The sequence below is a fragment of the Xiphophorus hellerii genome, chromosome 8, assembly GCF_003331165.1.
Source record: "Xiphophorus hellerii strain 12219 chromosome 8, Xiphophorus_hellerii-4.1, whole genome shotgun sequence".
NCBI classification, from domain to species: Eukaryota; Metazoa; Chordata; class Actinopteri; order Cyprinodontiformes; family Poeciliidae; genus Xiphophorus; species Xiphophorus hellerii.
The window spans coordinates 20,813,092-20,837,122 of NC_045679.1; the positions used below are offsets into that span (position 1 = coordinate 20,813,092).

The following is a 24,031-nucleotide window of genomic DNA, read 5'->3' on the forward strand; positions in this document are numbered from 1 at the left end:
CAAAATAAATTATTATATCCTGTTGCTAGAACATTGTATCATTCATTCATTTGAAGTATACAGATTCTGTTTGTCATATTCAATCATTAATTTATATTAAAAGCAGACGTGATAACACACTCTGTGAGAGGGAGCAGTCGGCATTACACAGATCTACAGATGAAAACAGGCAAAATGGTCCCAGAGGTGATAACATAGCATCTTATATTAGCTTAAATATTAATTTAGTTTTAAATCCTGGTATTTTTTTTATAATAGTCTTGTTTGCTTTGTAGTTACTGTTGGTATTGATTGTATTTATTGACAAAATTTGTGTAGGTAAGTCATTTTAACCTCTTTTGTATAACCTCTGTATTTAGTGAGACAAATTACTCGCCCAGGGATAACAGATGAAAAATAGCCTTTTTTGCTAATTCTGGCGCATTTGCAAAAACGCTAATTAATGAGCAGTCCTTACCAAAAAACTTCCATTGAAAAACCATCAGAACTTTAGTTTCTGGTCAGTTCGTCAGGTAATTTCTAATCAAAAATCATTTCCTATCTAACGTTTACCTAAATAGTACTGTTATTGCCATCTTTCCAGAAGAAAGCCGGGGTCCAAGAAGATGCCCTACCACTACTACAAACCCAGGGAGTCTGACGAATGTGCAACGTACCTTCAGAATGAAAACAACCGCAGGGGACACCACCATCGTTTCATCACAGAGAAACAGGTGTTTGCCCGCTGGGCCAAGCTGTATAACATCACGTTCACCAGCCCCAAGTGGTGAGACTTGGTGAGCAGCTGTACAGCCAAGAAGCAGACGAGCACAGCGGATTACAAGTTCACGGTGATCTCAAAACGAGGCGTCACAAATGCTTTTATCCGGCAAAGATGGTGAAGATACGGGAAATCTTCAGTTAATGATGATGAAGATGTGTGGAAGTGTTTCCATTTCTGATTTCAGGTACTAAACTTGTATGGCTTTTGGAGCACTGTCAATTGTAGTCAGAAAGTTTACACACCAGCGGCATGAATGTCATCAGTTTGAGGTTTAATTTGGAGCATATTTTTTTCTCAGGGTGAAGGGACTTCACAACAAACTCCTTCCAAGTTTTCTGGCAAATCTGGGTGGAGCCACAGAGTCAGAATTATACACACAAGCTCAAATGTTTACATACACCCTCTGTAGTAACTGCTTGACGCTCCCATGTCATTACATACGTTTTGTAACTGTTAACAAGATCCTAGCATAATGCTTGCTGGATATTCACTCTTTATGCAGAACTGCTATAGTTTGCTTAAAAAGGCAGCTCTGTCCAGGAACTAGGTGCGCACCAATTGCAGTTTTCTGGCCGATCACCGATCTATTAAAAATCCTGACCTGCCAATTGCGATTTTGCCTGATGCCAATTTTTTTTGTCCAAAATGTTGCTAAATGTAGCAAGAAAGTTGATGAGTTGCCAACAGTGAGATGACTATTGTTAACTGTAAACATATAGATCTGATCTGGTGGGCCAGTCTGCTAGTCAAACCTCTCTCACAGTAGAGCAGAAGAAGATAACAGTTGATATACATACTTTTGCCGAGGTAGATCAAATCGGTGGTTAAGATCAGCTTCACATGTAAAAATTGGCCGATCGCCGATTTCCCAAAATTGAGGAAATCGACACCGATAAATCTGTGCATCCCTAGCAGGAACCCAACAGATTTAAATAAAGTTTGCACATTTTCAATACTACCGAGGTCACAGCTTTGGGAAGACTCTTCCACAAGGTTGATGTTAGCAAGTTGGCTATTACAAAGTAGGTTTTGATGTGCATTTATTGAATGGTAAAATCCAGGAAAATTGATTCTTAAAAATTCCTTCCACTTTGTGTGTTGGCAGCTAAACAACCCCACATCCTGAGGCTAGACAGCTGGTGCAGTTTGGTTTAGAAGCCTTGCCTTGTCTCATTCTTTGTCTCATCTGCCCGTAAAGCGTTCTCCAGAAAACATTTAGCTTCTCTAGGTGTTGATTCTTTTTTGGACTGAGTTCATTGGACTGCCCCATTGTTACCAGTATAGGACTATCCAGTAATAAACATGTCAATGCTTGAATGTTTGAAACTATTACAGCCAATCATGATCACTTACTTAATAGTTTGGAAGATTTATATTTAATAGAGTCTAGTAAAAACACAAGTTAGATTTATTTTTTGATAAAATAAATCAGGTTATGTGTGGTAATAATCATTCCACCCTGGAAAAAAAAGGGTAACCTCATTTAAAACCCCAAAATAATGTGTTCATTCCAATGAATGTGTGTGTAAACTTCCTCGCTGCATCTGTGTGCCACATAGTGCTGTCTGACTGAAATTTTGTACATAGAAAATGACTAATTTAAAAGGTTGTACACATCTTTATATTTTTATGTATTTAAATGTTTTTCGATGTTGGAGGATTATATCAGCAAGTTCCTTTAGTCCAAAATCATCAAGTGGTTTACGACACAATAATTTAAGTAGTTTTCATCACTGTTATAAAGAGATCATATTCTAAAATAGCTGCCAAAGACAGATGTCCAATTCAGCCGACAGGCCAATCATAGCGGAGCCTTATGAGACAACACAGCAGCCCAAACACTGTGGTTTAGAGCAGGCGCATGTTGAACTGGACAACATTGTAGTTTTACAACAACCCAGACCTAACTAACTTCAGTTAAATATTTTTGCCACAAGTGGGAACTAATGCATCCATTGACATTTGAAACTGGCCAAAGTTTTAAGTGCATGCAACCAGAATGTATTCCATAAAGGTTTATTTCAGTGCTTTGTTCAGTTCAAGAAATTAGAAGGGAGGTTTAGTTGGAGGATTGCATTTTCTAACCATATTGCCTTTTAGGAGTAGCTGATGACCATCCTTGTGCTTTAGTTCTTCAAATCCAGTCATGTTTTGCTGAAAGTCATTTGTTGGTTATGAAAAGTGTGATTTTTATCTGGTATCAAAATCCAATTAAATATTAAAATTATGGTGATATAAGAGACAGAAATAATTGTTTTTAACCACTTTCAGAACAGAGAAGGCAGATATCTTTGTTTTTTTTGTCTTTCATTTTTATGTGACTGGTAAAGAGCAGCACTTCATACTACTGTAAATTATGTTTCCACAAAGATTATATCCATAATAAAGGAAGAATTTGCTGCAGACTGTATTAACTTTGCTTCAAATTTTCTTTTTAAGATGCATGTCTACCATCCAGACAACCTCCGAATGAGTGTGTAATGACTGTTAGGCTGAAAACATGAGATGCATTCAAGGAGATTATTGTGCAAGGTACTGAAGCTCAATTTAGAATTGATCATCTTTTCTCTCTGTAGATATATTTTGGGTTCTTGCTCAAAAAATTTAAAACTTCAGTGTGTTTTGTTTTTGTTTCAGAACTGTTCATCAAAGCATTGTTAAGACAGACAACGCACAAACCATGTTCAGTTTCCACTGCATAACAGAGAAAAAAACTTAAGACTGGTCAATTAAGTCGATGTCTATTTACAGAAGGTAATTCTCAGATATGCTACACAAAGATGTGTTTACAGTATTTTTCATGAACTACTGGAATCTTCTGAAAAAGCAGCTGTGATCTTCTGTCTCAGTGCTGCCATGGAGATTAGAATAGCTTCCTGTTAACAGAAAGATTAAATTACAATACTGAGCGAAAATGGAAACTTTGTCATTATGTTTACAGTGCAGTTGGCTTCTCTTTATCCGTCTATTTTCACATTTTACCTCTGTTCTAATGGTTCTGCTGCCCTGATCTGGACATGTATTAAGGTAGAGGTCAAACAAGACGCTGGGGTCGGTCACATCCAGGTTTTGGTCTGCATCCAGGCTGGCTTCCAAACCCTGAAGACCTCCAAAAACCACCAAAAGGTGCCTGAAGAGGGGATGGAGGGAATGTCACTAATTGGCAGGATGTTAACACTAAATACTATAGATGCTTGACGAATAAATTTACATGCAAGCATGCTGATTTTAAAGCACATGGCCAACTGACCTAATCATTTAAAGAGCTTTGAACCTACTTGAATGGTGACAGAATGACTTGGTCCACGCTGCTGCCTCTCTCTGAGGTGCCAGCTGTCAGGTCATACCCTTCTTTAAAGGGACTCTCAGTGAAAACTGAACCTGCAAAAAACAGCCAACAGCGAGAATTTTTCTACACGTTTTGCAGGATTTAAGTCACAGGATTTAAAAAGAAAAAAAAGAGGCACATACTCAGGCAGGATGCCAGGCGGACCGTGTACCCCCAGTAGAGACCACCTTCTGTTCTGGGAACATGAGGCGCCACGACGACACCTTTATAAAGTCTGCTTTCTGTGCGCGCACACACATGGACAAACACTGAACTGATGTTCTATTTGTGTTACACTGCAATGGATGAATAAAGTACAGCATACTCCAACGGGGAAAACCTACCTTGATTCTGTGTCTTAGTAAGTTTCACTGTAACTCGCAGATCTGGCTGAAGTTGTTTATCAATCCGCACGTCCTGGAGACAGCATTTGATAACACAGTCAGACCTGCTTAATCTCTCACTTGCCAAATTCAGACTAACAGTTGTGTCAAAGTCACCTTTCTCATTCCGCAGTTCACCAACGAACCCTTTCCTTGTTTCGGCGGCTTGTTGAGGACTCTTCCTTCCCGGTACTCTGACTCTTCGTCTATCCTCATGTGATGAGGACTGTCCAGAGGATTAAGCAAACCTAGTGGAAAATAACATGGACTGACTTGAAACAATGTTGTTTTTGCACATTTACTATGATTCCAATGCAGTTTTTGTCACTAGTGTTAGAGGTTTAAACAGAAAAACCCTCTGACAGATAATCTAACAACACCCTCCTTCCTTGTAGTTCTACAAGCCTAAACAACCATCTATGCATGTGTGCACATATGAATCCATCTAACTTGACACACATCTCTCCTTTCATCTGTTTAATCCTAGCAAGTAGCTCTGCCTGCATCTTCCATATTTTTCCTTCATCTATTCACTTATGAATCTCTCCTCCCTATTCAAGTATTTGTCCTTTGGCTTGCTATTCATTTAGAAATGTACAGGCATCCTAAATAAAGGCTGACATTGATATAAATATTTGCACTAAATTCACTGAATGTTTGAATTTATACTTTAAAATGCCCCACAAACAGACTGTATGGAATTCAATCATGTAAATACTTCAGATGTTTTTAAACCATCAGAAAGTTGAAGGCTTTCAACTTTCACTAAACACACACTAAACTGGTGTGTTTAGTTGATCCACATCCAGAGGAAATTTTGTACTATGCAAGTAGGTTTCATTGTTGGCAACAGTCAGCATATGTTTAACAGAAACAGTCTGCTATTGTGCTGTTTGGGTTGGCCATCTCACATCTGTCTACAAGACACCTACAATCTCAGACCTTCACATATGGTACATTCAAAATAAATCACTTAAAAATGATCATGGGTTTAAAATTACCTGCATATTGTAAGTCTTTGTGCACCGGGAAGAACCACTTGCGCAAATACCTGGTGGAGAACAGGAGCTGTACGTGACAAATCGAGGAGTAAACAGCAATAGTTACTGATCTAACCGTTTAAACACTTACTGCGGACACTCCATGTACTGAAGGATTCTGGCAAGCTGAATACATGCATGGCCCTTCTTTCCAACACCTTTGAATTCTCCTTCGACACTCCTGGAGCAAAAACAGCATCACTTTGCATTCTGATAGTGTAAATAGTATTTACATTCAATTTTTTCCTCCCGGACCGCTTACTTGACATCTTCCCCCTGCTCGTCGAACACGACGATCTCGTCGACGTTGAACACGACGCAGGCTCGGGCGATCTGCCCCGCCAGGTACGTCCGGAGCTCAGGGGACTGAGCGTTGTCCAGGACGGAGCCCGGAAGGGCCACGCTCACCGTGTAAGCTCGACCTGAAAAACACGTCCCCGTCTGTTTACGGCCACCTGAGCCGATAATGACTGATAATCAGTAAATGACGACTATTACCTTTTTTACTCTGGCTTTCCTCCTGCTCCGCTCTTTCTGCAGTCTCTTGCTGTTTCTGCTTCTCCAACCGTTTGATGAGTTTAGCATTTTTCCACTGCTTGTGTTTCTCCTTTACTGTTGGGGACAAAAACAGTTTACAGTTATCTTAGAATTATAATACAGATCATTTTTAAGAGAATTTATTTCAATGAAATATATTTTGACAGGTTTATGTGCCAAAATTGAGCTTCTTTAAGTCGTTGTCTCAGAAGATCCTACACCAACATATGACAGAAGACGTTTTATTCTCTATAGCATGATGGAAGACAGCACTTTGATTTCTACTAGAATTCTGAGGTGTACAGAATAAAAGGGAATGGTGGGAAAACAATACCTTGTGGCACTCCTTAAGAGCAAACAACCTCACCTGAAAGCTACACGAGGCTAAATGGTAGAGGAAAATGTACATGGAAATGGTCTAATAAGTCTGACAGTTCCTAAATCTGTTAATCAGTTATTTTATAATATCAAAACGATAAACACCCATCAAACAAATGTTAAGCTACAAATCAACCATACGTTTAACATTATGCACTTTATATATCGTTTTACCCATTTGTGTATAGAAAGGATCCTATTATTTAGAAATGAATTGCCTCAAATAGCTTTGACCTCATATTCTGCTGTTATCCATTTCATCTTTACTGACATGAGTTCAAACTTGTGGCGCTTGATGGTGCTACTTCAAGTGACTTGAAGTCTTGTATTATAAAACGTGGGCTATGCGTATTATCACAACTAGAGTATTTCAGATAATGCTAAACCAATGTTTTTTAGCCTGCCACTAGTGAAACCTAGTGAACATGCAGCTGTTAGCACAGTTAGCTTCTACTCACATTCTGCTTTCCTTCTCTTCCAGGGAATCTGGTCCCCGAACTGAAATAAATCAGGCATACATTAAAACAGATGACAATAACAATGACTCACACTAACGTGTTAATTATATTATATCAGTACCTGAGAGGACGGAGGTTTAGGTCTTTTCTCTGCACTATTGGTCGACATTTTTCAACATCTACAGTCAATATCTACACGTGGGTTTATTTACTTCCGGGTTGACTTCCGCATAAAATAAAAGTCAAATCATTTCTTCTTTGATGTGTTTTGGTGGTTGGCAAACGGCAAAATTGGTGCATTACCGCCACCGACTGGTATGGAGTGTCGACCAGAACGTCACTCAAGAATTAAATTCTATTATGTCGAATCAATTCAGTTAAACCTCGACCAAATAAAGAAAATGTAGTTTATTAACAAATTGACTTTTTTTCTATTGAGATTGGTTGACCAGCTTAGTCAGTCTTACATGTTTATGGTTAGTTTAGTGTGCAGCAGTGTGCGCGTACGCCGATAAAACAGATCAAACACAGGGAGTCATACACACATAACAGTGCTTTTAACATCTTTGAGGGGAATAATTATTTAACATTTATAGGACAGAATTGGAATTCTTTGATAAAAATGTAATTAAAACATACAGTTTGCAATAGACAATTTTTTTTCCCTTTTTTGTTGGAAAAAAAGTATTTGTGTAGTTGATACATTTAAAAAAAACCAAGGATGCTAAATAGGACATGCGTTCATAAAATTAAAAATCTGTAACAATTGTTACAGATTGTGCCAGTATGTGACAATGTGAAACTCTAGCATTCAACATCCTCTCAAAAAAATACACAAAGATCAGCGACAAAAATAACTAGAATCTCCACACAAGTAATTGTCAAAAAACAATGAGTGAAATCACTTAGCAGCTATAATCATCACAAGCATAATGTGAACACAGAACAACTGTTTGCTGAATGCTTTATTAAACTTTCAGTGGTGTGAAAAACTTTGACCGAGGACAAACACAAACATAAACATGATTCCTGAACAGTTTTCAGTAGGTTGCTCTAGAAAACATGGATGATGGACGGTAAATTTCATTCTTTTTGACTCCACTTTCTTAAGATCTCTTCCGCTGCTTCCAGTGTGGAGTCTTCCTGTTTAAAGAAAACACAAACAACAACACAACAAAATTTTTCTGATTGAGAGAATTGACAAGTGAAAAAGAAAAGACCATCAGTTTTGATCAAAGTGGCTGTATTTACCTTAACGAAACAGAAGCGGATGTATTTGTCAAACTCTTTGCTGTGTTCTGGACTGAAGAAAGCAGAGACTGGGATTGTCGCTAACCCCTTGATAAAAACAAATAAAAAAAATAGGTACTAAAAAAATTTGAAAAAAACAAACATATGAATTTTTTAAATAATATCTACTAGACTTTACCTTTTCCTTAATCAACCATTTGACAAATCTAAAATCGTAACTTTCATTCTTGGTGCTCTCATCGTTTAGATCCACATCTGTTCAAAAGGAAGAAAAGACTCAGGTAAACATTCATTAGGAAGCCCAAATAAACGCCCGCCGGATGCAAAGCGTCCAGCTTAGATGTTTGCTTGTCACTCACGGACAGAGGAGATGTCTGTGATCATAAAGTATCCTCCCTCTGGCATGACTGGCTGCAGGCCCACACTACGCAGACACGAGGCCACCTTCTGCCTCTTTTGGTGCAGCATCGCAGGCAGCTGCTGGAAGTAGCTCTCTGGAGTCCCGAACAGCTCGTACTCGCGGTCGAATCCGTGGGATACGGCTTCCTGGGTGACAACGGGATGAGTCGAGAATTTAAAAAAACGCTAGAGATACGAATAATGCTAGAAAAATTGTGTTTAAAAACTGATTTTTTTAAAGGAACTTTCAAGAAGTTTCTGATGGAAAAGGACACAGGCATCTCTCAAAAGATGCCTGTGTCAACTTCATCCAAGTTCCATCCACATTCTGAAGACATGCTGCAACCAATGTACAGCTAACTCCTTCACAGGGAAACTTGGAAGTCAATGCTGTCCAGTTCTGGTACTTAAGGGCCGATGTCCTGCATGTTGTAGATAAGCCCGTGCTCCAACACAGGCTAACTAAAGGGATAAATGATCCCTCAAACTTACTATGTTCTGTAGTTACCTAATAAAAGATTCATTTATTCAAAGTGGGAGTGTTGAAGCGGAGGGAGAGGGGGGCAAAAACATACAGGGCCCAAGGCCTCAATTACTAAAACTCAACATTATTGCTTTGAAGAAATTAGTATGCTGCTGTATGTCATCATATGGATCAATGTTTGTCCATGGAGTTACCTGAGCTGCTGTTGCACAGTGATACACCGAGTTCTGATGGATGATTTTCATGTGTTTGATAAGTTTTCCTGAACTTATAGCCCAGCCAACCTAAAACCAGAGATAGTATTAATTACAAAACAATTAACAGCAGAAACTCTAAATGATAACAGCCTGTGTGTTACCTTCCAGCCAGTAGCACTAAAAGTTTTCCCAGCACTGCCCACTGTTACGGTTCGTTCCCACATCCCAGGAAGGCTGGCTGTCAGAAACACAAGCGGCTGATGAATGTGTGTTTGATGAGGTTGAGTTGAAGCCGTGCTCGTGTCTCACCTATCTTTACGTGCTTGGCTCCGTCGTAAGTGAGCCACTCGTACACCTCGTCGCTGAAGCACAGCAGATCGTGTTTAATGCACAAGTCGGCAATCATCTGCAGTTCCTCAACCTTGTAAACCTGTAAACCCAGAACTCACTCATTACGTTTATTTTTTCACCTCCGTGTTGAAAGGGATGTTTGCGAAGAGCTCGGGTTTCCTAGCAGAGTGGGCATCAAAAATCCCACCTTGCCTAAAGGGTTGTTGGGAGTGTTGATAACGATGGCTTTTGTGCGGGGAGTGATTTTGCTGGCGAGCTCCTCAGCCGACAGAACCCAGTCTCCACTTGACAGGACAGTGCTGCCCCCTTTCTAAGGTTAGTGACAAAAACAAAATGTCTCTCACATGTCAAACACGAGCGTCCAAAGGAGCTCAGAGACATCAGGTCCTTCAGATTTAACCATTTACCGGTCTCAGCGGCACATACACCGCGGTCCCTCCCGCCATCAGAACCATCGGCTGGTAGCAATCAAAGAACGGCTCCACAATTATCACCTGAAGGATAAAATCCCATCAGTTGTGGTTCATAACAAAAACGTTTCTACAGATATTTATTTACACAACACCTAGCACAAGTAATAATTCTCCTTATACTTGTAATCTGTCATTTTTAAAAAGTCTGACAGCTAAAAATCTGATGAATCAGTTCTTCCAACTCAATACTTCGCTTAATTAAAGCCATAATCTGAACAAGCCACAAGTTTAGCTTGGGCTTAGTTAGATTGGATGACGAATATTTGTGAACATTCATTTTCAAGTCTTCCCAAAGATTCATCAGATTTATGTGTGGACTTTGACTAGATCGTTCTGACACATTGATATGCTTTAATCTTGTGGTTACGGTTGTATGTTCAGAGTTGTCGTAAGATGATCTTTATGTGATCATACTGAACAAAAGCATTACTCTGAAAAGAAAAACTTACAATTAGCTGAAAAGATCACACACACACACACAACAGTTTAAACCAATTGTGTATTGAGGATGCAGTGTTAGTTTCCTCAAGACAGCATTTCATTTGAGGGACAACAAAGTTTAGTTTTGGTCTCATTAGACAGGAGAACCTTTTTCCACATGGATTTCCTACTTACCTAAAAAAAACAGGACCTTCATTGGACCTATTAGTTTTTTGGGAATGCATTTTTTTAACCTGCTCCTTTTCTTTAGGATTTTTTTAAGTCCTACCCTGATTTAAACTTCACAATAATCTTCATCTCGTGTTTATGATACGGTACTGCCTCTGGCAAACCTCAGAGGCCTTCACAAAACAGCTATACTTTTACTAAAATTAAATTCTGTGCAGGTGAACTCCACTAATTTTGGAACTTCTGAAGGCAACTGGGGTCAAAAGAGTAAAAAGAGCCTCAATTAAAGTAAATTTCTTTTGCATAAAATAAATTTTTAAACCAATTTTCTGGATACAGATGCATTTTCAGGGTGCTGTGCATATAAACCTGAGAGTAATCTAACTGCTGAATCATTCAAACATACAGAAAATGTAAGGGTCACAAAAAGGGCCATACTTCATCTCCATCATCAATCAGAGCCTGAAATGCACAGAAAAGAGCCTGATAAGCTCCAACTGTGACCAAGACGTCTTCAAAGGGGTCGATCTCCTGCCCAACGATCCGGCTGAAGAATTTAGCGAGACTTTTTACCAGACGAGGATGGCCCTGTTCGACAGAAAGTGAAACAAATGAAAATCCCTTCCCCTTTTAACATGTGATTAACAGCTGAAAATTTCCAGACAAATACCAAAATTCTAAGCATATTTGTTTTTCAGCCTCTACAGATCGACAGTCATCAACCTAAGCTAACATTTCTGCTTACAAAAGCTCTGGTATACTGGTGCATCTGGGGTCCTCCGCTCACAGCCTTACAGAAAGCATCCTGAACAAACTGCGGCGGGGAGAAGTCGGGAAATCCCTGTCCGAGGTTCACAGCTTTGTAATCTGCAGCCAGCTGTGTGAATTCAACCCTGTTGGTGCAAAACAGGTCAAGCAGTGTTCATTTTTTAACAGATTATGACGTTTTACAGCGTAATACGTAGAAGATCTGCTCATTATTTACAGCCATATCAGTTTTGAGTCTCGGTCGTTTATTCGTGTTGTCCGTCTTGGTTGTTTAATTCTGAGAAATTATAAATAAATACATTTAAAAAAGGATAAAAATAGAGGTGAAATAAAAAGTAATTGTCTAAGTATAACTGTATGATTACCATTAGTCAACACTAAGCACTGATACCCCAAATCCAACAGAGCTTTGCTTTTAAAAACAATCTGAGATTACTCTAGGAACACATTTCTTTCTGCTACAGTTGCTGTCCTGACATTTACAGTATATAAGGTAAAGACTTTTCTCATTACCATCTTCGAGGTTGTACATTCACGGGACTTTGACCCTTTCTGTGTTCCGCCTTCTGCTCCGCCAATCAGATGGCTCTTTTAGCTCATCAGCGGTTTAAAACGTTTCTGAAATCTAATATTGTTCTGAAGTATAATATTATTTGCACGCTTCTTACAAATATTAGCCCATGAATACCTGTTTACTAATACCCAATTCGTTTGTATTTTACATATTAACGTATAATTTCACTTTGGAGTGAATAAATTAGAGCTGAATTGAAAGATGCAAGGTGATTCATTATGAGTGACAGGTCGCATAATACTCACTTAGTCGTCCACAAGTATTGACATGATCAGGCAAAACGGTATCGCTTGTACCACACGATAAATTTGTGTTCTGTTAATAATTTTGTTATTCTTCTTTCATGCATGCAGTAGTTTGATATCAATTATGAGTTTACTCATAATTACTCACCAAACGTTCTTATCCACACCGATTGTTCTGCTCGCATAAAGTCGTCTGGCCATGATTAGCTGAAATAAATGCATATTTTAAATCCTCCATATTAATATGCAAAACATATCGTAATTTCTTCCTTTGATAAGTAAAGAAATGCTGACCTTATGATTCTGACCTAAATTAGGACGAATCAGAGTCAAATAAGGAGCCAAAATCCTGATTATTCCCATGAATGGCTGCACATTATTCCAGACAGCATAGCATCGACGTGAAGCTGACACTGAACCGAAGATTCAAACTTTCTCAGACACCCTGGTGCTGACAGGAGTACAGCTGCATCAGCAACTTCGCTTCGACCTTCTTGTTTTTGTTTTTGCTTCCTTTGTGGGCGGAGACAAACATTGGCCCCGCCCATCACAAGGCGCGCGCAGCCAGGTTCAGCACCAGGTTATTGCTAAAAAAAATCTGTTTAAAACGTGAAAGTTAGACTTGAGTTCAGACACGGGCCCCTAAAATCGACAAAAAATGTTGGAATATTCCGATTCAAAAAATACTTTATTGATCCCAAGGGAAATGAAGTGCATTTATAACTCACATTTTTTCTTTTATAAAGATGTCGTAAAGTCTTCAACTGAAGACGATTTGTTGATGTATGACTGTCTCATAAAGAAGATGCTCAAGATTGTCCACCATTTTTTTTGATTTTATGAAGGATCCTTCTTTGCACAATCATCTCCATCCAGAGGTTGTAGTAGTTCCCAGATTGAGTAATAAAAGGTGCGGTGAGCATTTTTTCTTTTTTCAGCTACACCAACACAAAAGATGAGATGGTGTAGCACTTTAATGACACCACTAACAGCTGGCTATGGGAAGTGTAGCACAGGCCTCCTATACATCTTCCACATAGAAATCATAGACTTTTCAAGACTTAAATTTCCAGAGTTCTCAATGTATTATTTCATAATCTAAAATACAAAGTTTACATTTAAGTAATGGCAGATTGTTCTACATCAGACTGACAAAATAACAAAAAAACAACAAAGAAAAACATACACAATGAAGGAATTAAGAAAACTCTTAAATAAATGCCACATCAAGTTATTGACTTGTGGTAATTTCATGGCAATTTTGAAAATAATTTGTCAAAGTCTCACTTATTTATTAGTAATGTTTACACTTTTGAGATTCACTGCAGCTTCCAGACTTGTGCACATTTGATTCAAGTGGAAACTTAATATTTATCACCAACAATGAAATGGTTTAGAAAAGAAGTCAGTCGAGCGCCAACTATGTACAAGGCAACTTTGTTAAGGTTTAATTTTCGAACATTTTTGAAACCCAAGAACAAAACTTTTAAGTAAATGTGAAATATTATACACATATGTATATATAGTATGACAAAACAAAAGCAAAGAGGCTTTATCTAGACAATAACTCTTTTTACTTTTGTTAAAATAAACATTTCACAGCAAGATTTCACTGATATTCAGCACATGCAAAAATGCAATTTTATTATGGAGCACGCTGTATATCATTGCTGAACTTCTCTTCCTCTAAACTGCTGCTTTCTTCAAGTCCTCAGGCAGCACTCTGCCCTTCTTCCTCGCTCTGTTCTTCCTCTTCTCCATTTTACTCTGCTTTTGTTTCTGGAGGTTCTTCCTCCTCTTGTCCTGTCTTTGCTGCATCTTCTCAATCACGTGCTCGCTTCGATTATTCCACTTCTTCTTCCTCTGCGCACGCCTCTTCTCCTTCCTCTTCAAAGAGGCGCGCAGTTGGTCTTCGTCATCCTTGATCTTGATGCCCTCTGCCTTGTAGAGCATGTTGGTCCATTTGATCTTGTTTTCCATCTCTGAAGCCTTCGCCTCGTCCTTCTCTCTCAGCCGCTCCAGCTTCTCTTTGCGAGCCTCCACTCGGCTCAGAAGCTGCTTGTAGTTCTTCCCAGTCAGTGGCGTTATTTTACCTTTTTCGCCCCTTTTCTTCTCAATTTTTGCCTGAATTTTGGTTTCATAGCCCTTGTCCACCGTCTCTACTTTGTTAAAGACAACAGCCGATGTCACCCTTTTATCCGCGGCAGGAGCAATCGGTTCTTCTTTTATCTCCGCAGGCTGTTCCTGACCGCTTTCTTCTGCAAGTTTCTTCATCAGAAACTCTTTCCTCTTCCTCTTCTTGCGCTCCCGTTCCATCTTTCGCTTTGCGCGCTTTGCCTTGACGGCTTCTGATAATGCATCCTGTGGAGCTCCCTGTTTAAAGGAACAGGGCTGTTATTACTCCAACAACGAGGAAAATCAAGAAGAAAATGTTTTTGTACATATTTTTAACCAGAAAAAAAAAAAAAGACAGAAAACAGAATCATATAAAAGTCTCTCATTATGTCATCTAATATTCATCTGTGTGCTTTACTTTGCATATGAACAAACTTCTAATTAACTACTACACTGCCTGGCTTAGAGTGAAGGCTGCATTCAGGGCTACATACCTGCCCTCTGGACTCTTCAATCTTCTCATGGAGTCTTTTGCGCAATGCATCCACAGTGGAGAAGCTTGTGTCTGCACATCAAAATAAGATTAGGTGAGGACATTATTGAAATTGTTATTGAATCTCTCATAAAACCTTCTGTCCCCGCACCTTTAGGTGTGTGCAACGTGCTTCCGTTCAAACTTTCAGTAGTTGATTTTGTCTTCCCAAGGCTTTTCGGAGCTGCTGGAGTAGGATTAGGCTTCTGTTGGGGTTTGGGAGTCTTATCAGTGCTGCTCTCTTTCACATTCTTCTTCTTTAGTTTCTTTTTCTTCTTGCTTGGAGGATCGGCGTCACTTTTACCCTTGAAATGAACTAAACAGAGATAAACAAAAAATAATGATGATTTACTACTTTAACTGGAATACAAAACATTTAATGTTTACAGAATGCCGAAAATTTCCAAAACGCAAAACAGAGTTGTTTTTTTTTAGCTGATTATAAGTCACAGGCCTACCACAATATGGCCAAATAAGCTTAAAGTGATTGGAGAAATGCATCTGGCTTTTTACATATTTTGCCACTTTCCAACCACAAACCTCAATGTCTATTACTTCCTTATTAATATCTATTTTACGTGATAAAACAACATCACAAATCTTCTCATCCTTATAAACAAAACTTAATGTTGCTTTTAATCTCCGCATTTGTCTGCCCACGTTCTTCGGAAAATTTGAATAATCTGTGATTAAAGATGGTTTTAACAGTTTAGTGCAGATAAATGGATTACAAGCAATACCAAATTAAGGCACATAATCTTGATATTTTAAATTTTGCTTCATAGAGCTAAATAACTTCTACACAGCGCCACGTGTGGTAAGCCATGGTAATGCATACAAAATTAATGACATGCTTCGGACTTAACGAGGTTTTTGAGACAGTTATACACAAGTCATATCAGTAGATAGTGCAATTTAAAAATGTTTGTATATATAGTCAAGTCTTAATAAGCTTATAGGGCTGTATTACCAAAAGCATTCTTCTTTGGCTCCTCTCTCTGAGAAATGACTTTACTTGCAAGTTTCTGAATGTAAGAGTCCTTCGCGGCGAGGTCCATGTCTTCACCTTAACCGAGGTTCCGTACTGAATCAGCTGATTATACAGTCAGAAATAAATATCTGGATTAAAAATATACGCACATTTCTGCACACACGTGGATTGAAAACAAACGGGACGACGTGATGTTGAACCCGGATAGAGTAACACCAAAAGTCCTCCCCCGACGTGTCCTAAACAAGTCAGTTATGTAGCTGGTGTCGGCTTGTTTTCGTCAATGTTTTGACCCAACATGGCTTCTCTGAAATCCCTGCTGGCTTTCTCCAACAGGCTTCTGCCGACATTAAGGAAGCAGGCAAGTTTCTGTTTCATATTTATAACTTTATTCTCCAGTGAACGTGTAAAAATGTCATGCTTACCTATGGAAAAGTGAGTTCAGTCTGGTTTTGCGTGCTTGCAGACTCCTGTCACTAACATCAAGAGGACTTTCTTCCTTCCAGCACTCTTCAAACGCGCAGACGGTATGTACGAACTTAGAGTCCAGAAAAAAGTCTACCAGAACATGAACACTTAGTTTTTATTATTATTTAGAAATTATGGAGGACTCATTACTTTTACAAATTTAGAGCACGCTTAGAAAGTCCAGAGGATACTTACTTACACTTATCTAGATACCCAGAACAGGGAGAAAAACTACCTTAGCAACTACTTTTTACACTCCTATTCTTCCAAACCAGAAAAGGAATTAGACCAGAGGATACTAACTTATACTTATCTACCAATCTTGAATAGGAGTATCTAGTTTATACACTTTGGATCAACATTATTAGCTTTTTCTTCTTTTGCTCTTTCCTTTGGTTTGTTATTTTGTTTGTATTTCCTTTTAATTTCTTGTATTGCATTTGTATTGCCTTGCTGCTGAAACTGTGCAATTTAAATAAAATGACCTTTACCTTTAGTTACTGTCTCTACTCTAGTCGTATAATGATGAACTCGCATAACATGTACTGAAAATTTGGCGACTTTTAACGATGTTATGCATGTGTTTATTCATAGTATTTGATCAAATATTTACTTTAACTTTTAATTGACCTGTTTATTAATTTACATTATTATATAGTCCTATTTATTTTAATGTATTCAAACAGTTGTTTATCTGTATTTATCAAACTACCCATTTTAATTCTTACCAATTTATTGAGCTGGTTATACATCTAGTTTTGCATCAGTTCTGTTTAAGCATTTCAATTTACTGGAAAAGTGTCTTTGTCGCTGTAAATGTCCAGGCGGGTTTGTTGTCTGTGGTCGAAAGTGCAGTTCTACTGCAGCCAATGCAGAGAAAAGCGAGGACGCCTTCCTGAAGTGGTTCCTGCTGCTCATCCCTGCAACCACCTTTGGCCTGGGTACATGGCAGGTACAACTTGGTCCTAAATTAAGGATGTATTCCTTTTGCTTTGCTTCGTCGGTGAAATTAAGGTGTAATTTGTGTTGGCTCAGATTGTTTCCTTGTTCTAAAGGTGAAAAGGCGTCAGTGGAAGATGGGATTGATCGATGAACTGAGACGCCTCACCACAGCGGAGCCTATTCCTCTTCCTCCTGAGTTAGTAACTGAACTCACTTTCTTTGCAAACACTAAGGATTAAACTGAGGAAACACTTGATTTTTTTATGCTTTTGTTAAAACCTGAATTTTATGAAGAAAAAAAAAAGCACCAATACACACCAAAAAAATTACCATCATGCCAAAATACAACTTCTTTCTTACCCAACTTGAGGGTAAAGTAACCTTCTTCTTTGGGATGCTAACAAAGTACTCTTCTGCATGAACTGTATTCATTGTTGGGAAGGTATTCTTGTCATTTCAATCTCTGGATCTTAGTCCTCTTGAAGTGAACAAGCTGGAGTACAGAAGGGTGAAAGTGCGCGGGCACTATGATCACTCTCAGGAGCTGTACATCATGCCCCGCTCCCCTGTCAACCCAGAGAAAGAGGCCAGGGAGGCAGGAAGCCTGTCCTCGAGTGGAGAGATTGGAGCAAACGTCATCACCCCTTTTCATTGCTCTGACCTTGGGTAAAAATGATAACAGCAAACTAATAAGGTACAACTACATGATACAGGATCTAACCGATGTTGTATGCTGTTCATGCCACTGCAGCATCAAAATCCTGGTCAACAGAGGATACGTACCAAAGCAGAAAATACGACCGGAGACCAGAATGAAGGGGCAGGTTAGTGTTTTACCAATCAAAGGCTGACGGGGTTTATACAACTTTACTCTTCCTTGTGATGAGGTTTTATTCACAAAATTAAATCTTTGTATACGAAACATTAGCCCAGTTTTAACTTTGCTAATTTTTTGTAGGTGGAGGATGAGGTGGAGGTGGTGGGGGTCGTCAGGCTGACGGAAACACGCAAACCTTTTGTACCAAACAACGACGAAGAGAGAAATCACTGGCATTACCGTGACCTGGAGGCCATGTCTCGCATCACTGGGGCTGCTCCCATCTTGATCGACGCCGACTTCAGTAAGAACTTAAGCTGTAGTGAGAGCAGAGTTCAACCCCTCACACATTAGCAACACATTTACTAATTCAAAGGGGTTTGTGTGACACAGAAAGCACTATTCCAGGGGGACCAGTTGGAGGACAGACCCGGGTCACACTAAGAAATGAACACATGCAATATATCATAACTTGGTATGTTAGAGCCTCTTTGCTTAGATATGACAACTAGTTCAACTAGTTATTGATGACTTATTGCATATCCCTTTTTCTTTTCCAGGTATGGTTTGTGTGCAGCTACTTCCTACATGTGGTATGCAAAGTTCATCAAGAAGATTAAAATGTAATCATGTATCACTGAAAATTATGTTACACAGCAATTCTTGAAGATGTTGACTATCAATGCATTACTGCCCATGTACTCAATACAAATGAATACCTTATCAGCATTTTTTGTTGCAAAGTTGAAATTTTATCTAGCAAAACAATTATGCTAGGTGATTCTGAAATTCAAAAGGTTGTTATAAAAGTATAGTTTCTGTATGTCCAGGTAACTTCCATGGTAGACATTTTAGGATTATTGCTTAAATGTAACATTGCATTACAAAGGATAGAACCTGTTATGCACATCTCCAAAAGAAATGAGCTGGTAGAAAATTTATGAATTTTTACTACTAAAAAAATAATGCAGTTCCTGGAGATTTTTTTCTAGTCAGCAACTTGTAATTTTAAATATCCCCTGTATTGGTATTGCTCAGCAACTGGCACACAGAATACACTATGGATACTTTAAATCTTAAAATTAGCATGGAAAATATGAACATGTAGGACTGTTCAACATTGTAAAATCCTGCTTTATAACACCACAAACCATATAGACCTAACAAAACCAGTTGCAAAGCCTCTAGCTGCAGGACATTCCATTAAAATGTTTTAAAATGGAACTTGCTTCAAGTTAAAATTCACTAACCTTTCTCTCCATGGAGTCAACTCAATCACTTTTCAGTGGCTTTGTTACACCATAAGATGCATCTTTTAGAATCCAAACTGCTCATTTAATATTTGCAAGGTTACTACAAAATTCCTGATCAAATCAACTTTCAAAATATTTTAGATGCATATTCAAACATGTAGAAAATATTTGGTTAAATCTTGAGGTTTGGTGCATATTTTCATTCTATATGACTGAAAAAGTTCCACATTCAGACTGAATAAAAAACACAAAGTCACTTGTATTAGAACATACATTTTTATTCCAAACATTTTAACCAAGCTTGGTTGCCAGTTCCTTGGCCTTAGCCTTCTCCAGCTTAGTGAAGCGGGCTGTGGATTTGGGGCCCAGGATACCACCTCCCCAGTGACGACGGATCTGTAAAAACAATTTAAGTCATTTAAAATAAGTTCTCTCCACCAGGGTCACATTTATAAAACAAAGACCAGAAGTTACAGCTTACCTCCTCGTATCTGTCATTGTAGTTGGTCTTGATTGCTTCCACAAGCTTAGCCAGGGCACCTTTATCCTCACTGAGAAAGATGGAAGCATGACTTAATACTGACATTTTAAAAGCAAAAACCATGTAGCACCACAGCTACTACAACCTTGTTAATCATGTTGGTACAAAATAAACTTAATGAATCATTTATCTACAATGTAAATGGGTAAAACAATTTGAGCTTTTTTTATGAAAAGTGACAGTAAACTCATCGTAAACTCTAAAATAAAAACCTGAAAATAGTTTATTTCATGTTGACACTTACGGGTTAACCTGTGTGAATGCAAATGAAGTACATGTTTTCCTGTGCACCAGTCTTCCCAGTCTGGCCTTGCCCTTCACAATGCAGTATGGGACTCCCATCTTGCGGCAGAGAGCAGGAAGGAAGACCACAAGCTGGAAAACCAGGACAAATAAAATTTGTTAAAAATCCACATAGTTCAAGTTGGTGTTTAATCTGAGTACTTTATGGAAGGAGAACAACTCTTTAAACGGTCACTGCTCAGGGTTAAAAAGCTCGTATGTTTTGATCCACATAGAGGATTCAGGTGAAGAAATTCAAACATCATTGCCAGTGATCACCTTCATTGTTAACCCAAATTTTCTCAAAGTCTTACTTCAATTGGATCCACATCATGAGCGATGACGACCAGCTGAGCCTTCTTGTTCTCCACCAGAGAGGTAACGGTATTCACACCTGGAGAGAAAATGGAAAAGGAATTTTTAACTTCTGATATGCCAGCAAACAAAGGGGGAAAACATATTCTGTGGCCAATGCTCAGGGTTAAAAAGCTCAAAAAGCATCAAGATAGGTTTCAGGTGAAGAAATTCAAGTCATCACAGCATCATGGCCAAGTTGGATAAAGCTGAATATTGTGAAATGCCCAATATTTTCAAAAGATAATCTTATTGTCTAGTTCAACATTTAGCATTATTTTATAGAATATAAATGCCTCGTTTTAAATAACTCTTGTACACCTCACCTGCACGGAGGACAGGAGGCCTCTTGGTGGGGGTGTCTCCCTTCCCGGCTGCCTTCTGTTCAGCACGGGCCAACAGCCTCTTCCTCTTCTCCTGCTTGGTCTCTGGTCTGTACTTGTGGGCCAGCTTAAACAGCTGGGTGGCTGGAGCAGGGAACAATACATTGGGTTAATAAAAGAAGGCATAAACACCACAAATTAGAAAGAGTTTCAGCTGAATGCATCAGTGATCTTGGTGGAAATGTCATCACAGTCAGATAGCAAATATTTCACATCATTTGCAAAGAAACAGTAAAGAATTACAAGCCCCCACTAGAGATGCATCCATTGCCCAGTTATACATAAAATGAGTGGAAGACAGGTCAAACAGTGAATGTATAAATGCCCACTATTATTTTTGTCTGAAAACATGTATTATAGCACTTTCAGAAAAAAGTACATAAATATAAAAAACAAATGGTTAGATTCATAAATTCCTATAAAAAAAGAATGAACCAGGTCAAACCTAAAAGAAAATTGGAAATATAAACAGGCACGAAAAACTCATCAATGCATCTCTACAGTATGGTTTCTTTGAGCTCCAAGTTTAGGCAAAGTACAAAACCAAATGTTTCTAATCTTACCCGTCTGGCGGTCCAGAGCCTGGGTGAACTGGTTGATTGCAGGGGGAACCTTCAGACGCTTGTACAGAATGGAGCGTTGCCTCTGCAGGCGAACATAACGAGGCCATTTCACAAAGCGTGTCAGGTCACGCTTTGGCTGAATATCCTGGCCTGTGGACAAACAAACAAAAAGGTTTTACTTCCAACAGTTCAGAGCATCATCTGCTTCGTCACCTACATCGAGCGTGCATCAGCGATCTTGGTGGGAGATTGTCATCATGGATGTTAAGATAGCAAATATTCGTTTACATCATCTGCACCATAAGTGTATCTATTAGACCCAATGGAAAAAACAATTACAAAGAAGCGGAGTACTCACCGATGCCAAAGTTCTTTGGCCTCTTTTCAAAGAGGGGGTTGACTACTTTCTTGGGCTCATGTTTTTTAGCCACAGAAGGGGCAGGTGCCACCTTCTTCCCCTTAGCCTTCTTTCCCTTAGGCTGGCAAGATGGGGAAAAAAAAGAAATGTTAGTGATAAATCTGAAGTATCAAGTTTAGAAGTTTCATGAATTACAAGAAAAGAAGCCTCAGGTGTGCTAATTTGATTCAACACACCTGAAACAAATTAGGTTGTCTACTAGACTGTAGAGCCTGACTACAGAGTCTACACTTGTGCATTCAAGTGTGTTGGGAGTAGGAAAAGCCTTCCCAAGACAAGAGTTTGACACTGTTGCTTCAGAGAACTGTAACACGTAGTGTTCAATTATATTCTGAAAACTGTAGCACACGTAGTGTTTCAAAAGCATTTAAAAAAATGGATGAAATTGGCTCAACGCTCAAATTCATTTAGGGACAGGGAGCTAACCACATTGCCAAACGGCATCACTGCAGTCAAATACATTCATTAAATGATTCATGGGCAACTAACATTGCCAGCTTAAAATGTAAGGAACTTGACAAATTCCTTAAATATGTTAAAATTAAGGAATACATCCTCCAAACCTACATTACATTAGCATTATGGCCCATCACGCACCGCTAGCAACTGCTAGGTCGACGTCAAGGCCCCATTAGCCAACGCTATTAGCTTAACGTAACCGGAGACTGTCGACTTGGACAATATACAAGTTCATCAGATCTTTTACTAGTTTTAAGTAACAACTCCTATATTAAAATAAAATATTGAATTCCTCGTCCCCGTTTAGCATTAGCTTCTATTTAGCCAATACAGCACTGGTCGTACCGGCTACATTTGTCACTTCAACCCGGTTTTAATCACAAACTGCACCATACAAACCCACAATATCCACACTGTATTAACAACAAGGCTTAAAAGACTTCAAAATAACATTTCGAAATATAATATGAATCATATAGAGAAGGATGCAAGCAGATACAGCAACTTAAGTATTCTCGCTGAAGAGCCAAACATGTACCTACCATGTCGGTTCAGGCAGAAAGGAAGACCGGAGGTTGTGGGTAGGGTAAAATACCGCGAGATTACGAACGCGACTACGTGTACGTAGGAGCGGGTTTAAGTGGGGCTGATTTGGAGTCAGTTTCTTCTCTTGTGATCGGTTGCAAGTAAATTGATTGAACTAATGGGAAACAGACCCAAAATCAGTTATCAGTGTTAAAATTGGCTTTCTTTATTTAAATGTGTTTTCATTTACAAATTAGAGCGAGCTTAATATTTTGATTGTCAGTCGCTCACCTATTTCGCATCCTCAGTAGCCATATCCTTGGTTTCTTAGGCTACTCTTGTCAGATCTTCTGATTAGAAGAAAACAAAGGAAAGTTAGACGAATACCAGGATTTTGATTTGTTATTCCTTTGGAGTTTGAACATCCCACAAAATGCATAATCTAAGCATATAGTTCCTTTCAAAATATTAGTCTTAGAAGCATTTGTATTTGATGTGTCTAATATTATACTCATTTATTTATTGTAACAAGTCTTAATAACAAAGCATCCTTCACAATTACTGGCAACCCTGATAACAATATGTAAAACACATATAGTATGTAACCTTCACAAAAATATGTTTTTTCTATATTTCTTAAAACTGTCACCAATTTACTATTACATTTATCCACCTTCATTGATTGGCCATACTAACTAACCATAGTGGTTTTGGCAGACTGTGTTGCGGTGAACCAGCTGTGGAGTGAGGGGATGTGCACAAGACTGATTGACAGCGCTAAAACCCTCCTTCTGCTTCTGATTGGTTGATTCTGACTGAGTGGTTTCTGCAGTTGGTTCTGTGAGCAATAGGATAAGGCGGAGAAGTTCAGTTTTGTTTCACAGATGATCTGTCTTACTGTCATGACATGATCATAATTTTTAACAAATATGTAAAAAACACACTGAAGCTTTAAGGGGGCCAGGGGACATGTAAAATCGACCTCTAAGCTTTGCATCACATCATAATTTTGTTTCCTCATCAAAAACATGGAATGTTGCTTTGATTCTGTCATGCATGTCTGAGAAATCATTTAGTCTTCTGTGGCAGCCATTTAGGATGCATAAACACTTGCTCTCACCAAGCAAGTGTTTATGCTTGCTTGGTGAGC

General features: G+C 38.7%; 6 protein-coding genes and 4 non-coding genes across 16 annotated transcripts in view; 2 read left to right on the plus strand and 8 right to left on the minus strand.

Moving 5' to 3' along the window:
* Positions 1-3,173, plus strand: part of st6galnac6 (ST6 (alpha-N-acetyl-neuraminyl-2,3-beta-galactosyl-1,3)-N-acetylgalactosaminide alpha-2,6-sialyltransferase 6) — a 7,616-nt gene extending 4,443 nt beyond the window's left edge. For 2 of the 3 annotated variants that reach the window (XM_032570092.1, XM_032570090.1), the window contains one exon: positions 584-3,173. In XM_032570092.1, coding sequence (XP_032425983.1) covers positions 584-770 — 187 coding nt within the window. In that variant the 3' untranslated portion in view covers positions 771-3,173. The remainder of the gene's footprint in view (positions 1-583) is intronic. The other variant, XM_032570091.1, reaches the window with a different exon arrangement.
* Positions 3,174-3,379: 206 nt separating this feature from the next.
* On the minus strand, positions 3,380-7,130 carry spout1 (SPOUT domain containing methyltransferase 1). Of its 4 annotated transcripts, none has more exons than XM_032570087.1 (12): positions 7,009-7,129; positions 6,888-6,927; positions 6,013-6,126; positions 5,777-5,936; positions 5,606-5,695; positions 5,476-5,525; positions 4,592-4,722; positions 4,436-4,508; positions 4,235-4,333; positions 4,042-4,144; positions 3,746-3,893; positions 3,380-3,639 (listed from the first exon to the last, which is right to left on the minus strand). In XM_032570087.1, exons 1-12 carry the CDS (start codon positions 7,054-7,056, stop codon positions 3,562-3,564), a joined length of 1,134 nt encoding a protein of 377 aa, XP_032425978.1. In that variant the 5' UTR covers positions 7,057-7,129; the 3' UTR covers positions 3,380-3,561. The 4 variants fall into 4 exon arrangements, with proteins under 4 accessions (XP_032425978.1, XP_032425977.1, XP_032425975.1 ...); XM_032570086.1 differs by having other exon boundaries at positions 4,235-4,360; XM_032570084.1 differs by having other exon boundaries at positions 3,380-3,893; positions 4,235-4,360; positions 7,009-7,130.
* Positions 7,131-7,294: 164 nt separating this feature from the next.
* kyat1 (kynurenine aminotransferase 1) lies at positions 7,295-12,757 on the minus strand. 2 transcript variants are annotated; one of them, XM_032570083.1, is made up of 13 exons: positions 12,547-12,757; positions 12,387-12,445; positions 11,397-11,544; positions 11,090-11,239; positions 9,977-10,063; positions 9,757-9,879; positions 9,528-9,648; positions 9,380-9,456; positions 9,216-9,305; positions 8,498-8,684; positions 8,317-8,393; positions 8,139-8,225; positions 7,295-8,030 (listed from the first exon to the last, which is right to left on the minus strand). In XM_032570083.1, the coding sequence occupies exons 2-13, from the start codon at positions 12,437-12,439 to the stop codon at positions 7,971-7,973; spliced, it is 1,260 nt and encodes a 419-aa protein (XP_032425974.1). In that variant the 5' UTR covers positions 12,440-12,445; positions 12,547-12,757; the 3' UTR covers positions 7,295-7,970. The 2 variants fall into 2 exon arrangements, with proteins under 2 accessions (XP_032425974.1, XP_032425973.1); XM_032570082.1 differs by having other exon boundaries at positions 12,533-12,757.
* Positions 12,758-13,663: 906 nt separating this feature from the next.
* On the minus strand, positions 13,664-16,058 carry surf6 (surfeit 6). Its single transcript, XM_032570089.1, has 4 exons — positions 15,856-16,058; positions 14,998-15,201; positions 14,848-14,918; positions 13,664-14,611 (listed from the first exon to the last, which is right to left on the minus strand). The coding sequence occupies exons 1-4, from the start codon at positions 15,941-15,943 to the stop codon at positions 13,925-13,927; spliced, it is 1,050 nt and encodes a 349-aa protein (XP_032425980.1). The 5' UTR covers positions 15,944-16,058; the 3' UTR covers positions 13,664-13,924.
* A 1-nt stretch (position 16,059) lies between these two features.
* surf1 (SURF1 cytochrome c oxidase assembly factor) lies at positions 16,060-18,834 on the plus strand. The gene is made up of 9 exons (XM_032570094.1): positions 16,060-16,237; positions 16,343-16,403; positions 17,169-17,296; positions 17,400-17,482; positions 17,761-17,952; positions 18,038-18,110; positions 18,245-18,407; positions 18,497-18,578; positions 18,664-18,834. The coding sequence occupies exons 1-9, from the start codon at positions 16,175-16,177 to the stop codon at positions 18,728-18,730; spliced, it is 912 nt and encodes a 303-aa protein (XP_032425985.1). The 5' UTR covers positions 16,060-16,174; the 3' UTR covers positions 18,731-18,834.
* A 779-nt stretch (positions 18,835-19,613) lies between these two features.
* Positions 19,614-23,183, minus strand: rpl7a (ribosomal protein L7a). Its single transcript, XM_032570724.1, has 8 exons — positions 23,173-23,183; positions 21,838-21,998; positions 21,480-21,629; positions 20,860-21,000; positions 20,494-20,573; positions 20,142-20,272; positions 19,838-19,907; positions 19,614-19,752 (listed from the first exon to the last, which is right to left on the minus strand). Exons 1-8 carry the CDS (start codon positions 23,181-23,183, stop codon positions 19,648-19,650), a joined length of 849 nt encoding a protein of 282 aa, XP_032426615.1. The 3' UTR covers positions 19,614-19,647.
* On the minus strand, positions 20,374-20,450 carry LOC116725112 (small nucleolar RNA SNORD36). Its single transcript, XR_004340320.1, has one exon. It is a non-coding gene; the product is annotated as a small nucleolar RNA SNORD36 (small nucleolar RNA).
* On the minus strand, positions 20,650-20,722 carry LOC116725113 (small nucleolar RNA SNORD36). The gene has a single exon (XR_004340321.1). It is a non-coding gene; the product is annotated as a small nucleolar RNA SNORD36 (small nucleolar RNA).
* LOC116725115 (small nucleolar RNA SNORD24) lies at positions 21,076-21,139 on the minus strand. The gene has a single exon (XR_004340323.1). It is a non-coding gene; the product is annotated as a small nucleolar RNA SNORD24 (small nucleolar RNA).
* On the minus strand, positions 21,705-21,777 carry LOC116725114 (small nucleolar RNA SNORD24). The gene has a single exon (XR_004340322.1). It is a non-coding gene; the product is annotated as a small nucleolar RNA SNORD24 (small nucleolar RNA).
* Positions 23,184-24,031: the final 848 nt, after the last annotated feature.

What these genes read in the sequence shown, in the direction of transcription:
- surf6 (XM_032570089.1), bottom strand. Translation starts at nt 15,943, where the DNA reads ATGGACCTCGCCGCGAAGGACTCTTACATTCAGAAACTTGCAAGTAAA. An exon ending in CACGTTGCACACACCTAAAG is followed by an intron (nt 14,919 to 14,997) that starts GTGCGGGGACAG and finishes TTTGATGTGCAG; the next exon opens with ACACAAGCTTCTCCACTGTG. An exon ending in TTGAAGAGTCCAGAGGGCAG is followed by an intron (nt 14,612 to 14,847) that starts GTATGTAGCCCT and finishes TCCTTTAAACAG; the next exon opens with GGAGCTCCACAGGATGCATT.
- rpl7a (XM_032570724.1), bottom strand. An exon ending in GGCTCTGGACCGCCAGACGG is followed by an intron (nt 21,001 to 21,479) that starts GTAAGATTAGAA and finishes TCCCTGCTCCAG; the next exon opens with CCACCCAGCTGTTTAAGCTG. An exon ending in ATGATGTGGATCCAATTGAA is followed by an intron (nt 20,273 to 20,493) that starts GTAAGACTTTGA and finishes CTGGTTTTCCAG; the next exon opens with CTTGTGGTCTTCCTTCCTGC.
- spout1 (XM_032570084.1), bottom strand. Translation starts at nt 7,056, where the DNA reads ATGTCGACCAATAGTGCAGAGAAAAGACCTAAACCTCCGTCCTCTCAG. An exon ending in CAAAGACTTACAATATGCAG is followed by an intron (nt 4,723 to 5,475) that starts GTAATTTTAAAC and finishes ATTTTCCACTAG; the next exon opens with GTTTGCTTAATCCTCTGGAC. An exon ending in GTCATTCTGTCACCATTCAA is followed by an intron (nt 3,894 to 4,041) that starts GTAGGTTCAAAG and finishes TCCCCTCTTCAG; the next exon opens with GCACCTTTTGGTGGTTTTTG.
- kyat1 (XM_032570082.1), bottom strand. Translation starts at nt 12,601, where the DNA reads ATGGGAATAATCAGGATTTTGGCTCCTTATTTGACTCTGATTCGTCCT. An exon ending in GGTGTGGATAAGAACGTTTG is followed by an intron (nt 11,545 to 12,386) that starts GTGAGTAATTAT and finishes TTGCACCAACAG; the next exon opens with GGTTGAATTCACACAGCTGG. An exon ending in ACTGTGCAACAGCAGCTCAG is followed by an intron (nt 8,685 to 9,215) that starts GTAACTCCATGG and finishes GTTGTCACCCAG; the next exon opens with GAAGCCGTATCCCACGGATT.
- surf1 (XM_032570094.1), top strand. Translation starts at nt 16,175, where the DNA reads ATGGCTTCTCTGAAATCCCTGCTGGCTTTCTCCAACAGGCTTCTGCCG. An exon ending in TTTCATTGCTCTGACCTTGG is followed by an intron (nt 17,953 to 18,037) that starts GTAAAAATGATA and finishes ATGCCACTGCAG; the next exon opens with CATCAAAATCCTGGTCAACA. An exon ending in CTTGATCGACGCCGACTTCA is followed by an intron (nt 18,408 to 18,496) that starts GTAAGAACTTAA and finishes TGTGTGACACAG; the next exon opens with AAAGCACTATTCCAGGGGGA.